We start from the raw sequence: 19,617 nt of genomic DNA, 5'->3' as shown, positions 1-19,617 counted from the left end.
AGATCACTACAATTTGGTCACATCCTGATCTCTGTGAGCTCCCTTCAAGGGAAACTAGCAGGAACGTAAATATAAGACTAGTGTCGGCTTTTCTATTCTATTTGTGGATATTGTTGTGGTAGAATACAGCAGGCAGAAATAAAAGATCTTCAATGGTATTTTCTGCCACCATTCCCCCTCTCCTCTTCCTATATGTCTGGTAGTGACCACCTCGGAATAAAAAATTCTGCTACTGTTCTCTCATTTCAGAAACGTATATATAAAAAAATGTGTCTTAGGCCAACAGATGTACACGTCTGTGTTCATTGGGAGGTATGTGTGAGTCACGTGTTCTGTGTTGCCGAGAACATGCTCCTTGTCAGATTTCAGATAGGGGTTTGTGATCTGAATTGTGCTATTATATAAATGCATTCACAGCTGTGTTCTGCTTCACGCTACAAATCTGCCAGCAAGACTGTGACACAGCTTCAGTGTTACACACTATGACGCAGCGTCCCTGTACAGGATTGTTCCCCTGTTACAAGGTTACAGAGACATCGATGCAATGATTTTACATTGGTGATATTATGGTGATTTCTGTTTCAGAAATAGTCCCTACCTTTTGCATTTAATCTAGTGACTTGCAAAAGTATTCACCCTCCCCCTCCTCAAAGTCCACAGATTTGCCTGTATTACAAATGACACAGATTGTTCCAGACAGTACCTTGTTGCCAACTTAAAGAACATTTTTTAAATCCTAATTCATTGGGTCCACCGATTTTTGTTTTTAATAAAAACTGAAAAAATGTTGCTACGAGTTTAGTGGCTGAGACTAGAATGTAGGTGCACCCATTAAATGTATCAAAAGCTCTGCTTACAATTGGCATGTATGGGAGTAGAGGAGAAAGAAGTTGTTATTGGAGAAATACCAAATCAAACTAGTCTGTAGTTTTCCACATTAAATGTATGATAAGTTATTGTGGACGGATGAGATAAAAATGGAGCTTTATGGCCTTTCACAATGCTATGTGTGGTGCCATCCTAACTCTGCCCATTTTGCTTGGCAAACACCATCACAATAGAGACATGTGGGGGTGGCATATCAAGTAGTGGGGATCTTTTTCCTTAGTAGGGACTGCACATCTTGTTGAAATTGAAGGGGATGGATGATGCAAAATACATGGAGAATACTGCAAGACAACCTGCTTCAGTCTGCTAGAAAATGAAATGCTTGGAAGAAAGTACTCCTTTCAGCAGGACAGTGATCTTGGGCACAAGGCCAGAGCAACACTGGTGTGGGTTTAACAACAAAAGATTAAGTCAAATTCCAGATCTCAATCCAACTGAGAACCTTTGACATTATGTGGAAATTTCAGTCCACAAGCGTCACCCAACTAACCTGTACAACCTGGTGCAAATCTGCAGGAGACAATTACTCCCAAACAGTGTGCTAACTTGGTAGAAACTATTCCTAACAGACGGGGGAATTCAATTAGCCGTGAAAACTTTTCACGGGAGAGAAAGGGAGGTAGCCTCGGGCTTTAATGCCCATGGCTATTCTATTGCATGCGTTATTTCTCTTGACAGTCTTGATAACGCCCGTTAAATTAGCATGATAATAGGCGTTAATACGGCTTAACGGGTGTTAACACACAGAATCCGTGAAACGTTCACGTATTTGCGTGTTTACAGGGTCATGCCACCCGTTAACCTGCTAGTTGTCAGGGATTTTTTTCCGACCGCTGAAGCGGATGTGAAAAAAAAAATCCACATTAACTCCTGGCTTCGGGGCTAATTGGATAGCCCAGGGGGATCACTTAGCCTGCGGTAATTTTCCGCAGCTAATTGAATTGGGTTCAGTGCTTTTGCAAGCCATTATATATACACTTTGGGAAAGGAATAGTTTAATACTTGGATAAAGCAAAATTGAGAGAGAAAAAAATATGAAAATGGTCACTTAGTTGCCTGCTTTTAATGTAAGATCTAAGGGGTAGATGCATGAAGGGGTGGGTGACAGCTGTTAAATTGGTAACTGTGCACGTTATGTAATAATGCAGTGAAGTGATCAGAATGACAGGGCAGCTATGCCACACAGCACTGTCCCTTACTATCGGTTCCACCAAACAGTTCTGTTTAACAGTCTTCCTCTTTAGACAGCTGCTTTTATAATACATGCCGTATATGTAAGTGGTCCTGCTTTACCTCGATAATAGGCAAAGCAGATCCACACAATTGCTGATGCATGTTAATACAGCTCACCTGTATCTTCCATGTTTCATTATCTGGAGGCTGGTTCTTAACTAGGTCAGTTTTTAATGTGTGGTCCTGGCCAGAGACTCTAGAGGACAGCATCTTGTCAGACTTTGGGAACTCGTTCACTTTACAAGAATGTGCACAGTGATTATATCCTCAAAAATGTATGACTGAGTACTGTTCTCTGAAGCACAGCATTACTCTAGGTGCCCATGTTGTTAGTACCATTATGCCTTGTGCAGAACTTCACATTAGCTTGCATAAAAGCGTCTCTGTAAGCTGTGTTTAAATGTTGATACTTGTGAGAGACTAGTTACACAATGCAAGTGTTAATTACACCCACATTGTTAGGTTTTTATGCTTGATAGCCATGCATGTTAGTGAAGGTTGTGTTGTGTTCTGTAGCACAGCCCAGTGTGGGCATGTAACCTAGGACTATATATAAACGACTGGTCCTTCAGGTGGGATGTACACATGATGTATCCTTGGGGTCGATTCTATTCGGCAACTTAAGAATAGCGCCGGGAATTAGCTCCCGACGCTATTCAATTCAGCTCCAGTTAAGTCGGCGATGTCCCATTCTCGCCGACTTAACAGGTAGTTTTGTCGGGAGAACGGGCCTTCTCCGACTTAACTCCCCGGCGCGAGGCTGATTCCCGACAGAATCAGCCTCGCGCCGGCCGCGAGGCAGCACTTTTGTCGGGTTTCTTCTCTCATCCCCCGGGGATGAGAGAAGAATTCCCGACAATTGCGGGTCACTAGCAGCTGAATTGAATAGCGTCGGGAGCTAATTCCCGGCACTATTCTTAAGTTGCCGAATAGAATTGACCCCCTTGAGTCAAGTCATTCAGATATATCACATTGGCCATGCAGCACGGCAAATGCAGAGATATCTTGCAGATATATCCGGTACATCTTTACGGGCGTCCGACCTAGCAATATATCGGCCCCAGAACCCACTGGCTATGACGCCACAAGTAGGCGAGCACAGTCTAATGGGGTTTGCTGCCGTTGGCCAGGCATATCGAGTGGACTATTGGTGTGTATGCACAAGATCGTTTGTGCATAAAACTTACCAATCGTCACATTGGTTGCGGGGCTAGCTGATCTGTCAGCCAGGTGTGTACCCAGCACAAGAAAGTGCAGCAGATCAGATGTACTTTGTATTATTTTTATACATAATTTTAACCCACCACCCATAAGTGCCACAAATCTTGTAATCTGTTTTTTTTTTTTAATAACTTATCTGAAACATATTCTGCTTTATAAATGTACGTTAGAAGTTGAAGTCTGCTGGCAGTAAATTTGTTAAAAGATTATCAGAACAGTGTTACATATTGATCTGTTCCTGCTATTTTTAAGCAAGATGAGGAAGCCATTGCAGCTGCTCCAGTGTTTTTGTGATAGGTGGTACTAGCGTTTACAAAGAAAGGCTTGTATCAGTAGGGTGTAATTTTTACTTCTATTCCCACTTTTTGGAATTTGTTAGTCCTCCTTCCTGAAAGAAAGAGAAAGTATCTCATTGAAATACACACACACACACACACACACAAAAAAAAAATATTGACAGACCGGTGAATTCTGTCCATTCTCAGCCATCTGTTCATTCAGTCTGGAGTTACTGTGTGTACTGTGCCATAATTATACATTGTGCCAGTCTGCTGGGGATGTGAATGAAATGGAAGATGAACATTAGAGACTTTGGGACAAATTCAGCTGATCCTGTTAATTTAACGGGGATGAAAAATGGTGGTAGCCCAAGCTTAAAAATGCCCGGGGCTATTCAGTTCCTTTTTTACCCTTTTTGACGCCTGTTAAATGAACGTGTTAACAGGCAGTGTTCAAATCTTTCCGCCCCCTTCCACACCCGCTTTGTTTCTGCTGACATGGGTGGTATCATCATTTCAGCTCGCTACCCCCGAAAGGCACCCTAACCCTTTGCGCAGCTAAACCTGATTGCTATGGGCGCGGTAACAGAGATCACTTTAGAAAGGAGATTGGGCGTGATATATCATATGAATACCGCCCATAGAATCCATGATAAGTTCACAGACCTATGTGTTACCCCCCCCCACCCCCCACCCTCCCGCTCAGAAGGTCTCTGTTCAGAAAGGTCCATGGTACAGGGTTTTAAGTATTCACGTTTTACATATCTGCATTCTGTGACTGCTGACAGGGCAGTGGGTTGTGTCGTTTATATAATACCATTACTCCATGTTTGGATTAGAGCAGTAGTTTCTAAACTTTCTTGAATCACTAGGCCCAAGAATATCAGCTTTGTTTTCACTGCGCCTCTAGGCCAAATGTTTCTTAGTTAGAAATTCAGCAAAAAATATTACATTAATAAAGTCAATTCTGTTTGCCTGTCTCTCTAGGTTCAGTATCTATAGGTTCAGTTATGTGGTGTGGACAGGGTTGCCCTTCTGTATGGCCATATATTTAAAATAATAAGTTGAGCAATAAGAAACCCAGTAAGCCCCTGTAGTTTATATAGTATCAGACGTCCACATTTCACAACACCTTTCCATGCAGAACTAGTGTTACAGTACCTTGCCTAGGTCTAATAAAGCAGTTCGTCCACCCAACAAACAATCTGTAATTATGAAGCGTGACATTTTAGTCTTTGGCATTCAGTTCCAGAAAAGGGAGGGAAGACATTTTTTTATTGTTTAGGTTTGGACAAATACCAGTTTCTCTCCATATCTGACTTTATTTTAATGTTAAAATGAAGCCTGACATCCTAATTGATGAGCTGATGTGTGAAATGTTGCTGTTGAAAATGGTATGTTTATGCTGTGCACTGTAAAATATGGGTTCTGGATTTGACTAATCGTATATCCCTATAAATCTGAGAGGGATCCCGGATTAGTGCACCCATAGAGAGCAGGGATATGCCAAATATTGCTGTTGGCACAAACCAGGAATTTCCTGGACAGTCTGGAATTACTGATAACCCTGTTTTGGACTGATATGTTCGTCACAAAATGCACAAAGAATATATCTGTCCAAGTTTAACTATTGTAGCTGCCAGGGCAGTAATGAGTATTCTAGTTCCAAACACCTTTAAAAAAAATAAAATTAAAAAATAAAAATAATAATAAAAAAATAGACTTTTTCTTTACTAACATTGAATGGATACACATCATAAGTGGAAACCAGAAAGCAAGCACACTCTTGTTAGTTACGGAGTTCATAACTCTACTAAGACCTAAGTAACTTGTATGGAGCATTGATGCATATTCTGTGTCTACTTACTGTCCATGTATCATATGTTAAAGATAGCAGTCTCTATGAACTTATATGTGCATGTGAAAGAAACACATACTTCCTTACTGACTGCTGTTTTACAGACAGTTGGAGATCATGGTAATGTCATGCTGATATTGGGGCAGCTGTATTAAGCCTGGAGAAGTGATAAAGCAGTGATAAGTGCAAGGTGATAACGCACCAGCCAGTCAGCTCCTAACTGTTAATTTACATATTGGAGCTGATTGGCTGGTGCGTTATCACCTTGCACTTATCACTGCTTTATCACTTCTCCAGGCAGGCTTAATACATCTGTCCCCAAATCTGCTAATCGCACACCTGATCATACTAACTTTCCCCTTATACCCTCCTATTTCCTTGGGTCTGGCAGGGGCGTCAGAACGTTTTTCAGTTGGGGGGGCAAGATTAAATCTCAATTTGGCGCCCCTAATTTATGGCCACCTTAGACAGGTCACTTGTACCTGTACGAAACTCTATGGAGTAGCAGTGAGTGAGTGACCCCTTATATACATTATAGGGGTCATTCCGAGTTGATCGCTCGCTAGCTAGTTTTAGCAGCCGTGTAAACGCTATGCCACCGCCCACTGGGGAGTGTATTTTAGCATAGCAGGAGTGTGAACGCATGTGCAGCCGAGCTCTGCAAAAACAGTTTGTGCAGTTTCTGAGTAGCTCTGAACCTACTCAGCGCTTGCGATCACTTCATCCTATTCGTGTCCAGATTTGACGTCATACACTCGCCTAGCGAACGCCCAGCCACGCCTGTGTTTTTTCAGACACGCCTGCGTTTTTGCAAACCCTCCCTGAAAACGGTCAGTTGACACCCAGAAACGCCCCCTTCCTGTCAATTGTCTTGCGGCCGTCAGTGCGAAGGAAAACTTTGCTAGAACCTGTGCACAACCACAATGGGCTTTGTACCCGTACAACACGTGTGCGCATTGCGGCCCATACGCAGAAATGCAGCTTTTTCACCTGATCGCTGCGCTGTGAAAATCGGCAGCTAGCGATCAACTCGGAATGACCCCCTGTGTCTGGTAGAGCTCCCTTACACACAATATGCCTGGTAAAGGGCCTAATTCAGATCTGATTGTAGATGTGCTAAATTTAGCACATCTACGATCAGTTTTTCAGACATGCGGGGGGACGTCCAGCACAGGGCTAGTCCACCCAGCATGTCTGGCTCTCCTCCCCCCCCCCCCCCCCTCCCCTCCCCTCCCGCACGGGTGTGGAAGCATCGCATAGCGGTGATGATTTTGCACCTGGCTAGTATCTCACTTCCAACGCTGCCGCCGCGGCTCACCCCCGCAATGGACCGCACCCACCTGCGTTGTCTGGACCGCACCCAGCCAACGGTGTTCTTACGCCGTTGGCACGCCCTCTCCCGCCCCGCAACCACCTCTGCCTGTCAATCAGGCAGGGGTGATTGCAGCCCAGAGATGCTGTCAGCATCTCACTGGCCTACCGGGGTGCATGCGCACTCCACAAAGGGATTCAGACTGCGATCACTGCCGCTATCCAGTCTGAATTACCCCCAAAGCCCCTTATATACATTATGTCTGGTAGAGCCTCTTACACACATTATGCCTGACAGATCCCATTATATACACTGTAGAGCGTCCCCAATGCCAGATATACCTATATGCCCCCCATGCCAGATATACCTATATGACCCCAGTGCCAGATATACCTATATGACCCCAGTGCCAGATATACCTATATGACCCCAGTGCCAGATATACCTATATGACCCCAGTGCCAGATATACCTATATGACCCCAGTGCCAGATATACCTATATGACCCCAGTGCCAGATATACCTATATGACCCCCGTGCCAGATATACCTATATGCCCCCCCCGTGCCAGATATACCTATATGCCCCCCGTGCCAGATATACCTATATGCCCCCCGTGCCAGATATACCTATATGACCCCAGTGCCAGATATACCTATATGCCCCCCAGTGCCAGATATACCTATATGACCCTAGTGCCAGATATACCTATATGACCCCAGTGCCAGATATACATATATGCCCCCCCCCCCGTGCCAGATATACCTATATGCCCCCCCGTGCTAGATATACATATATGCCCCCCCCGTGCTAGATATACATATATGCCCCCCCCATGCCAGATATACATTTCTCTGACGTCCTAAGTGGATGCTGGGGACTCCGTCAGGACCATGGGGAATAGCGGCTCCGCAGGAGACAGGGCTCAAAAGTAAAAGCTTTAGGATCAGGTGGTGTGCACTGGCTCCTCCCCCTATGACCCTCCTCCAAGCCTCAGTTAGATCTTTGTGCCCGGCCGAGAAGGGTGCAATCTAGGTGGCTCTCCTAAAGAGCTGCTTAGAGTAAAAGTTTTGTTAGGTTTTTTATTTTCAGTGAGTCCTGCTGGCAACAGGCTCACTGCATCGAGGGACTTAGGGGAGAAGAAGTGAACTCACCTGCGTGCAGGATGGATTGGCTTCTTAGGCTACTGGACACTAGCTCCAGAGGGACGATCACAGGTACAGCCTGGATGGGTCACCGGAGCCGCGCCGCCGACCCCCTTGCAGATGCTGAAGAGAGAAGAGGTCCAGAAATCGGCGGCTGAAGACTTCCCAGTCTTCTTAAGGTAGCGCACAGCACTGCAGCTGTGCGCCATTGCTCTCAGCACACTTCACACCAACGGTCACTGAGGGTGCAGCGCGCTTGGGGGGGCGCCCTGGGCAGCAATGAAAGTACCTATGCTGGCTAAAAATACATCACATATAGCCCCTGGGGCTATATGGATGTATTTAACCCCTGCCAGGTTGTCAGAAAAACGGGAGAAGAAGCCCGCCGAAAAGGGGGCGGGGCCTATTCTCAGCACACAGCGCCATTTTCCCTCACAGAACTGCTGGTGGGAAGGCTCCCAGGCTCTCCCCTGCACTGCACTACAGAAACAGGGTTAAAACAGAGAGGGGGGGCATTTTTGTCGCGATATTATTACATATTAAGATGCTATAAGGGAAAACACTTATATAAGGTTGTCCCTGTAAAATTATAGCGTTTTGGTGTGTGCTGGCAGACTCTCCCTCTGTCTCCCCAAAGGGCTAGTGGGGTCCTGTCCTCTATCAGAGCATTCCCTGTGTGTGTGCTGTGTGTCGGTACGTGTGTGTCGACATGTATGAGGACGATGTTGGTGAGGAGGCGGAGCAATTGCCTGTAATGGTGATGTCACTCTCTAGGGAGTCGACACCGGAATGGATGGCTTATTTAGGGAATTACGTGATAATGTCAACAAGCTGCAAGGTCGGTTGACGACATGAGACGGCCGGCAAACCAATTAGTACCTGTCCAGGCGTCTCAAACACCGTCAGGGGCTTTAAAACGCCCATTACCTCAGTCGGTCGACACAGACACGGACACTGACTCCAGTGTCGACGGTGAAGAAACAAACGTATTTTCCATTAGGGCCACACATGTTAAGGGCAATGAAGGAGGTGTTACATATTTCTGATACTACAAGTACCACAAAAAAGGGTATTATGTGGGGTGTGAAAAAACTGCCTGTAGTTTTTCCTGAATCAGATAAATTAAATGAAGTGTGTGATGATGCGTGGGTTTCCCCCGATAGAAAATTAAAGACGCTCACACGCTTATCAAAACAAGTGGCGTTACCGTCTCCAGATACGGCCGCCCTCAAGGAGCCAGCTAATAGGAGGCTGGAAAATATCCTAAAAAGTATATACACACATACTGGTGTTATACTGCGACCAGCGATCGCCTCAGCCTGGATGTGCAGCGCTGGGGTGGCTTGGTCGGATTCCCTGACTGAAAATATTGATACCCTTGACAGGGACAGTATTTTATTGACTATAGAGCATTTAAAGGATGCATTTCTATATATACGAGATGCACAGAGGGATATTTGCACTCTGGCATCAAGAGTAAGTGCGATGTCCATGTCTGCCAGAAGATGTTTATGGACACGACAGTGGTCAGGTGATGCAGATTCCAAACGGCACATGGAAGTATTGCCGTATAAAGGGGAGGAGTTATTTGGGGTCGGTCCATCGGACCTGGTGGCCACTGCAACAGCTGGAAAATCCACTTTTTTACCCCAAGTCACATCTCAGCAGAAAAAGACACCGTCTTTTCAGCCTCAGTCCTTTCGTCCCCATAAGGGCAAGCGGGCAAAAGGCCAGTCATATCTGCCCCGGGGTAGAGGAACGGAAGAAGACTGCAGCAGGCAGCCCCTTCCCAGGAACAGAAGCCCTCCACCGCTTCTGCCAAGTCCTCAGCATGACGCTGGGGCCGTACAAGCGGACTCAGGTGCGGTGGGGTGGTCGTCTCAAGAGTTTCAGCGCGCAGTGGGCTCACTCGCAAGTGGACCCCTGGATCCTACAAGTAGTATCCCAGGGGTACAGATTGGAAATTCGAGACGTCTCCCCCTCACAGGTTCCTGAAATCTGCTTTACCAACGTCTCCCTCCGACAGGGAGGCATTATTGGAAACAATTCACAAGCTGTATTCCCAGCAGGTGATAATCAAAGTACCCCTCCTACAACAAGGAAAGGGGTATTATTCCACACTATTGTGGTACTGAAGCCAGACGGCTCGGTGAGATCTATTCTAAATGGGAAATCTTTGAACACTTACATACAAAGGTTCAAATCAAGATGGAGTCACTCAGAGCAGTGATAGCGAACCAGGAAGAAGGGGACTATATGGTGTCCCTGGACATCAAGGATGCTTACCTCCATGTCCCAAATTGCCCTTCTCACCAAGGGTACCTCAGGTTCGTGGTACAGAACTGTCACTATCAGTTTCAGACGCTGCCGTTTGGATTGTCCACGGCACCCCGGGTCTTTACCAAGGTAATGGCCGAAATGATGATTCTTCTTCAAAGAAAAGGCGTCTTAATTATCCCTTTCTTGGACGATCTCCTGATAAGGGCAAGGTCCAGAGAACAGTTGGAGGTCGGAGTAGCACTATCTCAAGTAGTTCTACGACAGCACGGGTGGATTCTAAATATTCCAAAATCGCAGCTGATTCCGACGACACGTCTGCTGTTACTAGGGATGATTCTGGACACAGTCCAGAAAAAGGTGTTTCTCCCGGAGGAGAAAGCCTGGGAGTTATCCGAGCTAGTTAGGAACCTCCTAGAACCAGGCCAAGTGTCAGTGCATCAATGCACAAGAGTCCTGGGAAAAATGGTGGCTTCTTACGAAGCGATTCCATTCGGCAGATTTCACGAAAGAATTTTTCAGTGGGATCTGCTGGACGAATGGTCCGGATCGCATCTTCAGATGCATCAGCGGATAATCCTGTCTCCAAGGACAAGGGTGTCTCTTCTGTGGTGGCTGCAGAGTGCTCATCTACTAGAGGGCAGCAGATTCGGCATTCAGGACTGGGTCCTGGTGACCACGGATGCCAGCCTGAGAGGCTGGGGAGCAGTCACACAGGGAAGAAATTTCCAAGGAGTGTGGTCAAGTCTGGAGACTTCTCTCCACATAAATATACTGGAGCTAAGGGCAATTTACAATGCTCTGAGCCTAGGAAGACCTCTGCTTCAAAGTCAACCGGTGCTGATCCAGTCGGACAACATCACGGCAGTCGCCCACGTAAACAGACAGGCGCTGGGCGAAAAATCATGTGATAACACTGTTAGCGGTGTTCATTCCGGGAGTGGACAACTGGGAAGCAGACTTCCTCAGCAGGCACGACCTCCACCCGGGAGAGTGGAGACTTCATCTGGAAGTCTTCCACATGATTGTGAACCGTTGGGAAAGACCAAAGGTGGACATGATGGCGTCCCGTCTGAACAAAAAACTGGACAGGTATTGCGCCAGGTCAAGAGACCCTCAGGCAATAGCTGGGACGCTCTGGTAACACCGTGGGTGTACCAGTCGGTGTATGTGTTCCCTCCTCTGCCTCTCATACCCAATGGTACTGAGAATTATAAGAAGGAGAGGAGTAAGAACTATACTCGTGGCTCCGGATTGGCCAAGAAGGACTTGGTACCCGGAACTTCAAGAGATACTAAGAAGGGACTTGCTTCAGCAAGGATCATGTCTGTTCCAAGACTTACCGCGGCTGCGTTTGACGGCATGGCGGTTGAACGCCGGATCTTAAGGGAAAAAGGCATTCCGGAAGAGGTCATCCCTACCCTGGTCAGAGCCAGGAAGGAGGTGACCACACAACATTATCACCGCATTTGGCGAAAATATGTTGCATGGTGTGAGGCCAGGAAGGCCCCCACGGAGGAATTTCAACTCGGTCGATTCCTACATTTCCTGCAAACAGGAGTGTCTATGGGCCTCAAATTGGGGTCCATTAAGGTTCAAATTTCGGCCCTGTCGATTTTCTTCCAGAAAGAATTGGCTTCAGTTCCTGAAGTCCAGAAGTTTGTCAAGGGAGTACTGCATGTACAACCCCCTTTTGTGCCTCCAGTGGCACTGTGGGATCTCAACGTAGTTCTGGGATTCCTCAAATCACATTGGTTTAAACCGCTCAAATCTGTGGATTTGAAATATCTCACATGGAAAGTGACCATGCTGTTGGCCCTGGCCTCGGCCAGGCGAGTGTCAGAATTGGCGGCTTTGTCTCACAAAAGCCCATATCTGATTGTCCATTCGGACAGGGCAGAGCTGCGGACTCGTCCCCAGTTTCTCCCTAAGGTGGTGTCAGCGTTTCACCTGAACCAGCTTATTGTGGTACCTGCGGATACTAGGGACTTGGAGGACTCCAAGTTGCTAGATGTTGTCAGGGCCCTGAAAATATATGTTTCCAGGACGGCTGGAGTCAGGAAAACTGACTTGCTGTTATCCTGTATGCACCCAACAAACGGGGTGCTCTTGCTTCTAAGCAGACGATTGCTAGTTGGATGTGTAGTACAATTCAGCTTGCACATTCTGTGGCAGGCCTGCCACAGCCAAAATATGTAAATGCCCATTCCACAAGGAAGGTGGGCTCATCTTGGGCGGCTGCCCGAGGGGTCTCGGCTTTACAACTTTGCCGAGCTGCTACTTGGTCAGGGGCACACCCTGGCTGAGGAGGACCTGGAGTTCTCTCACTTGGTGCTGCAGAGTCATCCGCACTCTCCCGCCCGTTTGGGAGCTTTGGTATAATCCCCATGGTCCTGACGGAGTCCCCAGCATCCACTTAGGACGTCAGAGAAAATAAGAATTTACTTACCGATAATTCTATTTCTCGTAGTCCGTAGTGGATGCTGGGCGCCCATCCCAAGTGCGGATTGTCTGCAATACTTGTACATAGTTATTGTTACAAAAATTGGGTTATTATTGTTGTGAGCCATCTTTTCAGAGGCTCCGCTGTTATCATGCTGTTAACTGGGTTCAGATCACAGGTTGTACAGTGTGATTGGTGTGGCTGGTATGAGTCTTACCCGGGATTCAAAATCCTTCCTTATTGTGTACGCTCGTCCGGGCACGGTATCCTAACTGAGGCTTGGAGGAGGGTCATAGGGGGAGGAGCCAGTGCACACCACCTGATCCTAAAGCTTTTACTTTTGTGCCCTGTCTCCTGCGGAGCCGCTATTCCCCATGGTCCTGACGGAGTCCCCAGCATCCACTACGGACTACGAGAAATAGAATTATCGGTAAGTAAATTCTTATTATATGCCCCCCCGTGCCAGATATACATACATACATGTCCTAGAGCCAGATATACATATATACTCCCAGTGACAGATATACATATATACTCCCAGTGACAGATATACATATATGCCCCCAAAACAAGATATACATATGTCCCCACAGTGCCAGGAGCACATACCCCCACAGGACGCTGGGCGGGCGAGCAGGAGCGGGCGGCCCCCGCATTTTCAAACAAGTCTGTCTAGGTCTCTCCGCTGTGACTTCCCAGTCCGGCCCCAGCACAGCTTGCGCATATGTAATGAGCGGCTTGACGTCATGACGCTCCGCCGCTCATTACATATACGAGGTCAGTGTGCTACATGAGAGGAGCGGCAGCACTGACTGTCACTGTCAATGACAGTGACAGTCAGTGAATCGCGGTCCGCGGCCGAAGCGCCCTTTATGTGCGGCGCCTATCTCAGCCGTGTACCGCTAGTATCGGCGGCAGCAGGCGCCACTCTCATTTGGGGGGAGCGAGCTGCCCCCTTGCCCCCCCCATTCCGACGCCTCTGGGGTCTGGGATTGGTGATTATTCATCTACGTAATAAATATGTCAGTGATAGTATTAACTGTGAGTGTAAAGGTGCATACACACGGTGTGACGTAACCTTACGATTTTGACCATAAAGTAAAAATCGTAAGGAAAGTTAGTGCAAATCGCACCGTGTGTACACAGCTTGCGATACCGATGCGCTGCCCCGCGGAATCGGGATCGCATGGATAAACAGACTGTGCAGGCAAGGCAATTTTAACTATATTGTGTAAAATCTAGTACAAAGTATAGTCAACAATGGCCATAGTCAAAATCGCACCATGTGTATAGACAATATCTGTGCTTCTGGCCTCTGGGGGCGTTCAAGGGAAAATGCATACTAAAAATAAGGGATAGTCAATGGGGTCAATTCAATTTGCCGACAGTTGAATAGTGCCAGGAATTAGCTCCCGGCACTATTCAATACAGCGCCATGTGACACTTAATTGTCGGGAATTCTTCTCTCACTCCAAGGGGGTGCGAGCTGAAATCCGACAAAGTGCTGGCGTGTGGCCGGCGGAAGGCTGATTCTGTCAGGATTCAACATCGCGCCGGGCAGTTAAGTCGTGGAATGCCTGTTCTCCCGACAAATCAACCTGTTAAGTGCGGGAGAACGGGCCTTCGCCGACTTAACATGAGCAGAATTGAATAGCTCCAACTGTCGGCAAATTGAATTGCCCCCAATATCTCACCGTGTGTATGCACCGTTATTCTTAGCTGACAGCTAGGCTTCTCCGTGACATGGAAAATGGTGGTAGCAGAAAGATTGATTTATTACCAGTAATTCTATCATAAATAGTCTCTCAGTGATGGTTCTATATTTCAGATCATTTTGTTTGCATAAACTCCAGACTGAGGTGTGGGTGGAATGGTACTTTAGTTTAGTTTAATATTTTTTTCCCACTACATATCCTACTCGTTTGGTACTTACGTATTTTTGTATTGATTTCATTATGTCTCTGGCGCTGTAATGTAATACTGAAAATTATCATCAAAAGCTAAAATGTGGTAGCGGACAACCTTGTCTTGTTGATGTGATTTCTTTTGTAAATCTGCATTTAGAAGAAGCTTGTGTAGGGCACTGCTGAGGACAGCTCATTCCAGGAGTCAAGTGACTTGACACCACTTCTGACCCCTGGATCACCTTTGATGTCCCTTTTTGTGCCAAAAATAAATATGTAGAGAATGTGCCCCTTGGATGGGGTGTAGAAAAGGGTATGGGTCATTAGGTCAATCACACGTAGGTCGACAGTCATTAGGTCGACCACTGTTGGTCGACAGTGACTAGGTCAACACCTGAAATAGGTTGACATGGAAAAAGGTTGACATTAGTTTTGTTTTTGTTTTTTTACTTTTTTTTGTTCTGTTTTCTTTGTAAAGTGATGGGGAATCCAATTAGTGCACCGTGTCCCCTCGCATGGTTTGCTTTGCTCGCCATGCTTCGGGCAGGGTGCCTGGCTCCACTACCGCTGCGCTCGGCACAGGTTACTATTCCTAATCGTAGTCCATGTGGAACGTAAAGGATGAAAAAGTTCAAAATATGAAGAAAAACGCATGTCGGCCTTTTTCCATGTCGACCTAATGCATGTAGACCAATATATCCCGTAGAAAAGAGAGCCGCATTATAGCAAAAATGCATCCCAGTCATATGCTTCTCTTTACATGGAGAGTAGGCTATAATTACAAATTCAGAGAACATTTTTGTGTGCGTACGTGTGGCTTATGTTCCAGCTGAAAGCAGTGCATAAGTGAAGTTGGTGTATGTCAGTGGATTTGATACCACTGGAAAGATAATGAGATTAGCCATCTGTACATCATTTGCACTAATTAAAGACTTTGAATTGCAGGGTTATTCCACCATGGCAGAGTGGTGGCACTGCTCTTCATACTACATTTTGTTCATATCTGTCGTATCGTATCACCCAACTAAGAGTGTTTTTTTTCGAATCCTTTAGATAGCAGTTTTTTTTTTATTTTTAAAGGAATTAAGTTTTCCCGTCTCTGATGATAAAGTTATTTGCCCATGTATTTTTTGTTGACTGTTCATTAAGTGGATTGTTGAGGACAATGAAGTTAATTTTTATACAACTTATTAACAGTGTGGTGGGGCGAGATCACAAAAAAATGGCTGCAGAATGTATTATTACATAAGCCAATGAAAGTTTATTTTGCTTTTGATTGTTTCTATGTGTTTGATGATAACCTATCCTTCTGTTTGCTCTTTAGACCATTCAACGTCAAGTGCTACATCTACATTAAAACCAGTGCATCCACTGGTCTGCTTGCCTACTGCACATGTCATGCCCTCCACGCCAAGATCGTCCCTGCCCAGGCACAGAGAGGACAGACTCGACACCTCTTGTTGGGATAACAGCTACCCTTTGCCTGGTACTGGAAGAACCTATGGCCATTTGGAAAACCCGCTTGACATGAAGGACTCCAGGCCTATGAAGAAATGGTCATCTCTCTCTAAACTGAGTACAGCGGAGGCTTTTGGTCAGGATGGCAAAGTTGAGAAAGCAGGGACACGGCATAGCCTCGAACGTACAGGCAGAGACGGCTCACTTTCTCAGCAGTTGCGAGCTCACGGGCCAGTTTGTCTGCACTATAGTATGGAGGCTCTGAAAATGGATGATAAAGACCTAGATAAAAAAGAGCTTGCAGGCATAGACCTAAAATATAAGTTTGATAGCTGCAGCAGCAATGACCTCACTACATCTACTACACCAAGTAGGAGGCATACTTTGGATTTGACCTATAGTGCCTTGCCAGAAAGTAAGCCCTCCCCTACTGGTAATGACAATTATGTGCAAAAATACAGCCACTTTGGTTACCAGGCTGGTGCCCCACTCCAGTCCTCTTTAAGAACTCAGATGTGGCTTACAGATCAGCTCCATGCAAATATTCAAGAGCGACGAACTCCAGAGGAAACGTGTGGTGTGTTTGCTTGGCATCCACTTGAGCATCTTCGTCAAGATGCAGAGCATTTGCAGGTACTTAGAAACTGTTTGTTCATGCTGCCATCTTGTGGCAAAAAGTCAGAATTGCATGGAAAGTGTTTTCTCTTTTTTGGAAATTACCTACTGTGTATATATATTTTTAAGTTGTTTAGCAAAACAGACTGAGATGCTCGTCTGTGCGTAAGGTCACAAGGCTTACATTCTAAACTATGTGGATTTCACAAAAAAGTAAACTATATAATTCATGTTTACATCTCAACAGAAGTGAAAAAAAATATTAAACTTATTTGTAGATTTCTTAATACTAATGTTATCATCTTCTTAAATATATTTTTGTTTCGTAATATTTAAATATCCAGATTTTAGCGCTCCTATAAAGATACGTTACATAGTGTTAGTGATATGGTAATACTGTTCTTTGGATCAGACTCTCACCACCTTCTGTTCTAATGTTAAGGATACAGATCATTGGCATTCTGTGGGGAGTCCTAACAATACAATTCATATCTCCATAATAACCATGTTACATTTGGATGCCAGAATCATTAACTATACATTTCTCAGAACTAATTGGGACCACGGTTAGTTCAGTTAATAGCTCTATTTGGCTAATTGGACTATGTATGTGTGTGTACATATATGTGTGTGGATATCTATCTATCTATCTATCTATCTATCTATCTGTATTCTTTTATTTAATAGGTCTATGATAAAATTATTTTTTTTATTGTATGATGCACCATTTAACATATAATCAGTGGATCATACAGAAAGTGATAGAGTCGAGCAGTTAATTTGTCCACTTTCCGCCAAATTATCGTATGTTTGGATCTTTCTTATTGACTTGCCAAAACACGTGAATGCTGGATAACCAATCACAGATCCGAGTCAAAACGAAACCGAATCAAAACTAACCAAAGTACTCATCTCTAGAAAATAGGGAAGCAAAACAATGAATTGTACAATACAAACAAAATATTAATTTTCCATAGCTCATATTCGGATAATCAGTGTTTTACTGTAATGCATTTTATGTTTATTTAATACTCCATCGTTCAGGCTGATTATGATTGCCCCTTTACTAATTATCCCTTCATTGCATCATGCTTAATACAGTCTTGTGAAAAAGCACATATTGATTACATATGATATGCTGAACTTATTTATTGTACTGTGCTTAGCACAACTTCTCTGGTACAAAACATATACTCAGTCTGCGTGGCATAAAATATATGATGCAACAAAACATACAGTATGTTTGTTCAGGACAATAACAGTTATTATTGGCCAACTTAATTTTCAGATTTCTTTTTCAAGGGTAGCTGTCTGGGCTTACATTCAGGTCGTGCCCTCAGCACTCCAGTCACCCATTCTATCTGTAGCAGGAAAAAAAATCAATCAAAAATCGCACCTGCGTAGGAACTCCAACTTCTAGGGACAGCATCAGCTGATAGAAGCAAGGCGAAGTACCGTCATAAAATCATACAATTATTAATAACAATAAAAGCAGAAGTGGCTCTACAGTGGAAGCGCTGAAGTTTGAGTTTGCAGGTAGAAGACTTTAGAGTAAAGACTATATACAGAAGATTAAACTTTTCTATCTCTATAGATTTAAATAGTTTATTATATTTTTAGACATTTAGATTATTTTATTCAAATTGCCAATATTACTATTTTCTAATTCACCATTGATTTCATAAAAAAAATAAAAAATATTCTTTCATATTTAGCTATTTAAGCTGAAGCAGAGTCCAATTTTTTTCCTTTGCTAGAATTTAGGAAACATTCCATAGTGTATTTTACGCTTAAGAAATTCCAACAAATTATTGAAAAAAATGTTCTGTCCTTGGATTAATTTCAGTAGCATCTGTCCGGGCTCCAAGTGAACACCAGACAGGTGCCAGTGTTACTTCCAGTTATGGATAATGATAGGCAGAACAATATGGAGGTGTGAGTCCCCTTTTCTCTTACGTCCTAGAGGATGCTGGGGCTCCGCAGGAGATAGGGCACCTAAAAAGAACTTTGACTATGGGTGTGCACTGGCTCCTCCCTCTATGCCCCTCCTCCAGACCTCAGTTAGATTCTGTGCCCAGAGGAGAAAGGGTACACTGCAGAGAGCTCTCCAGAGTTTTCTGTTTTAAAAGAATTTTGTTAGGTTTTTTATTTTCAGGGAGTCCTGTTGGCAATAGGCTCCCTGCATCGTGGGACTGAGTAGAGAGAAGCAGGGCTGGCTTTACGGTTGGGTTCTGTTTCTAGGCTACTGGACACCATTAGCTCAAGAGGGTGTCGGAACACAGGTCTCACCTGGAGTTCGTCCCGGAGCCGCGCCGCCGTCCTCCTCACAGATGCCGAAGATAGAAGCCGGGTGAGTATAAGAAGGCAGAAGACATCAGGCAGCAGAAGATATCAGATCTTCATGAGGTAAGGCGCGCAGCGGTAAGCTGCGCGCCATTGCTCCCACTATACACACACAGAGCAGCACTGAAGGGTGCAGGGCGCTGGGGGGGGGGGGGCGCCCTGGGCAGCAATATTCCTCACTTCTGGGCATGTTAAGATGGATTAGGCTGCGGAGGCAGTAAATCCAAGAATCCCCCGCCATTTTAATAAAAAAAGCACTGGGACCGAAGCCCGCCGTCGGGTGGGCGGGGCTTGATCCTCAGCACTAACCAGCACCATTTTCTCCACAGAAGCTGCATGCTGAACGCTGGCTCCCTGGTCTCTCCCCTGCTGAACTTCACAGGATGGAAAAAAGAGGAGGGGGGCACATTGACGACGCAGTGAGCGCCAGTGTTATTAAGCGCTGGGTGTGTGCTGGCATACTCTCTCTCTGTCTCTCCTAAGGGCCTGGTTGGGGTTTTGTCCCCTTGTAGGTTAATCCCTGTGTGTGTGGGGTGTCGGTACGTGGTGCCGACATGTCTGAAGCAGAAGGCTTCTCCAAGGAGGAGGTGGAGCAAATGAGTGGTGTGTCCCCGTCTGTTGTGCCGACTCCGGAATAGATGG

General features: G+C 45.4%; 1 protein-coding gene across 3 annotated transcripts in view; it reads left to right on the top strand.

Annotated features, from left to right (window-relative positions):
* CEP85L (centrosomal protein 85 like) overlaps positions 1 to 19,617 on the top strand; it is a 387,474-nt gene that overhangs the window by 236,816 nt on the left and 131,041 nt on the right. For all 3 annotated transcript variants that reach the window (XM_063917223.1, XM_063917222.1, XM_063917221.1), the window contains one exon: positions 15,884 to 16,650. In XM_063917223.1, the coding sequence (XP_063773293.1) occupies positions 15,884 to 16,650 (767 nt within the window). The remainder of the gene's footprint in view (positions 1 to 15,883; positions 16,651 to 19,617) is intronic.

This window comes from Pseudophryne corroboree, chromosome 4 (genome assembly GCF_028390025.1).
Source record: "Pseudophryne corroboree isolate aPseCor3 chromosome 4, aPseCor3.hap2, whole genome shotgun sequence".
Lineage (NCBI taxonomy): Eukaryota > Metazoa > Chordata > Amphibia > Anura > Myobatrachidae > Pseudophryne > Pseudophryne corroboree.
Note: the sequence above shows the minus strand (reverse complement) of the source record. Positions and strands in the feature narration are given on the sequence as shown.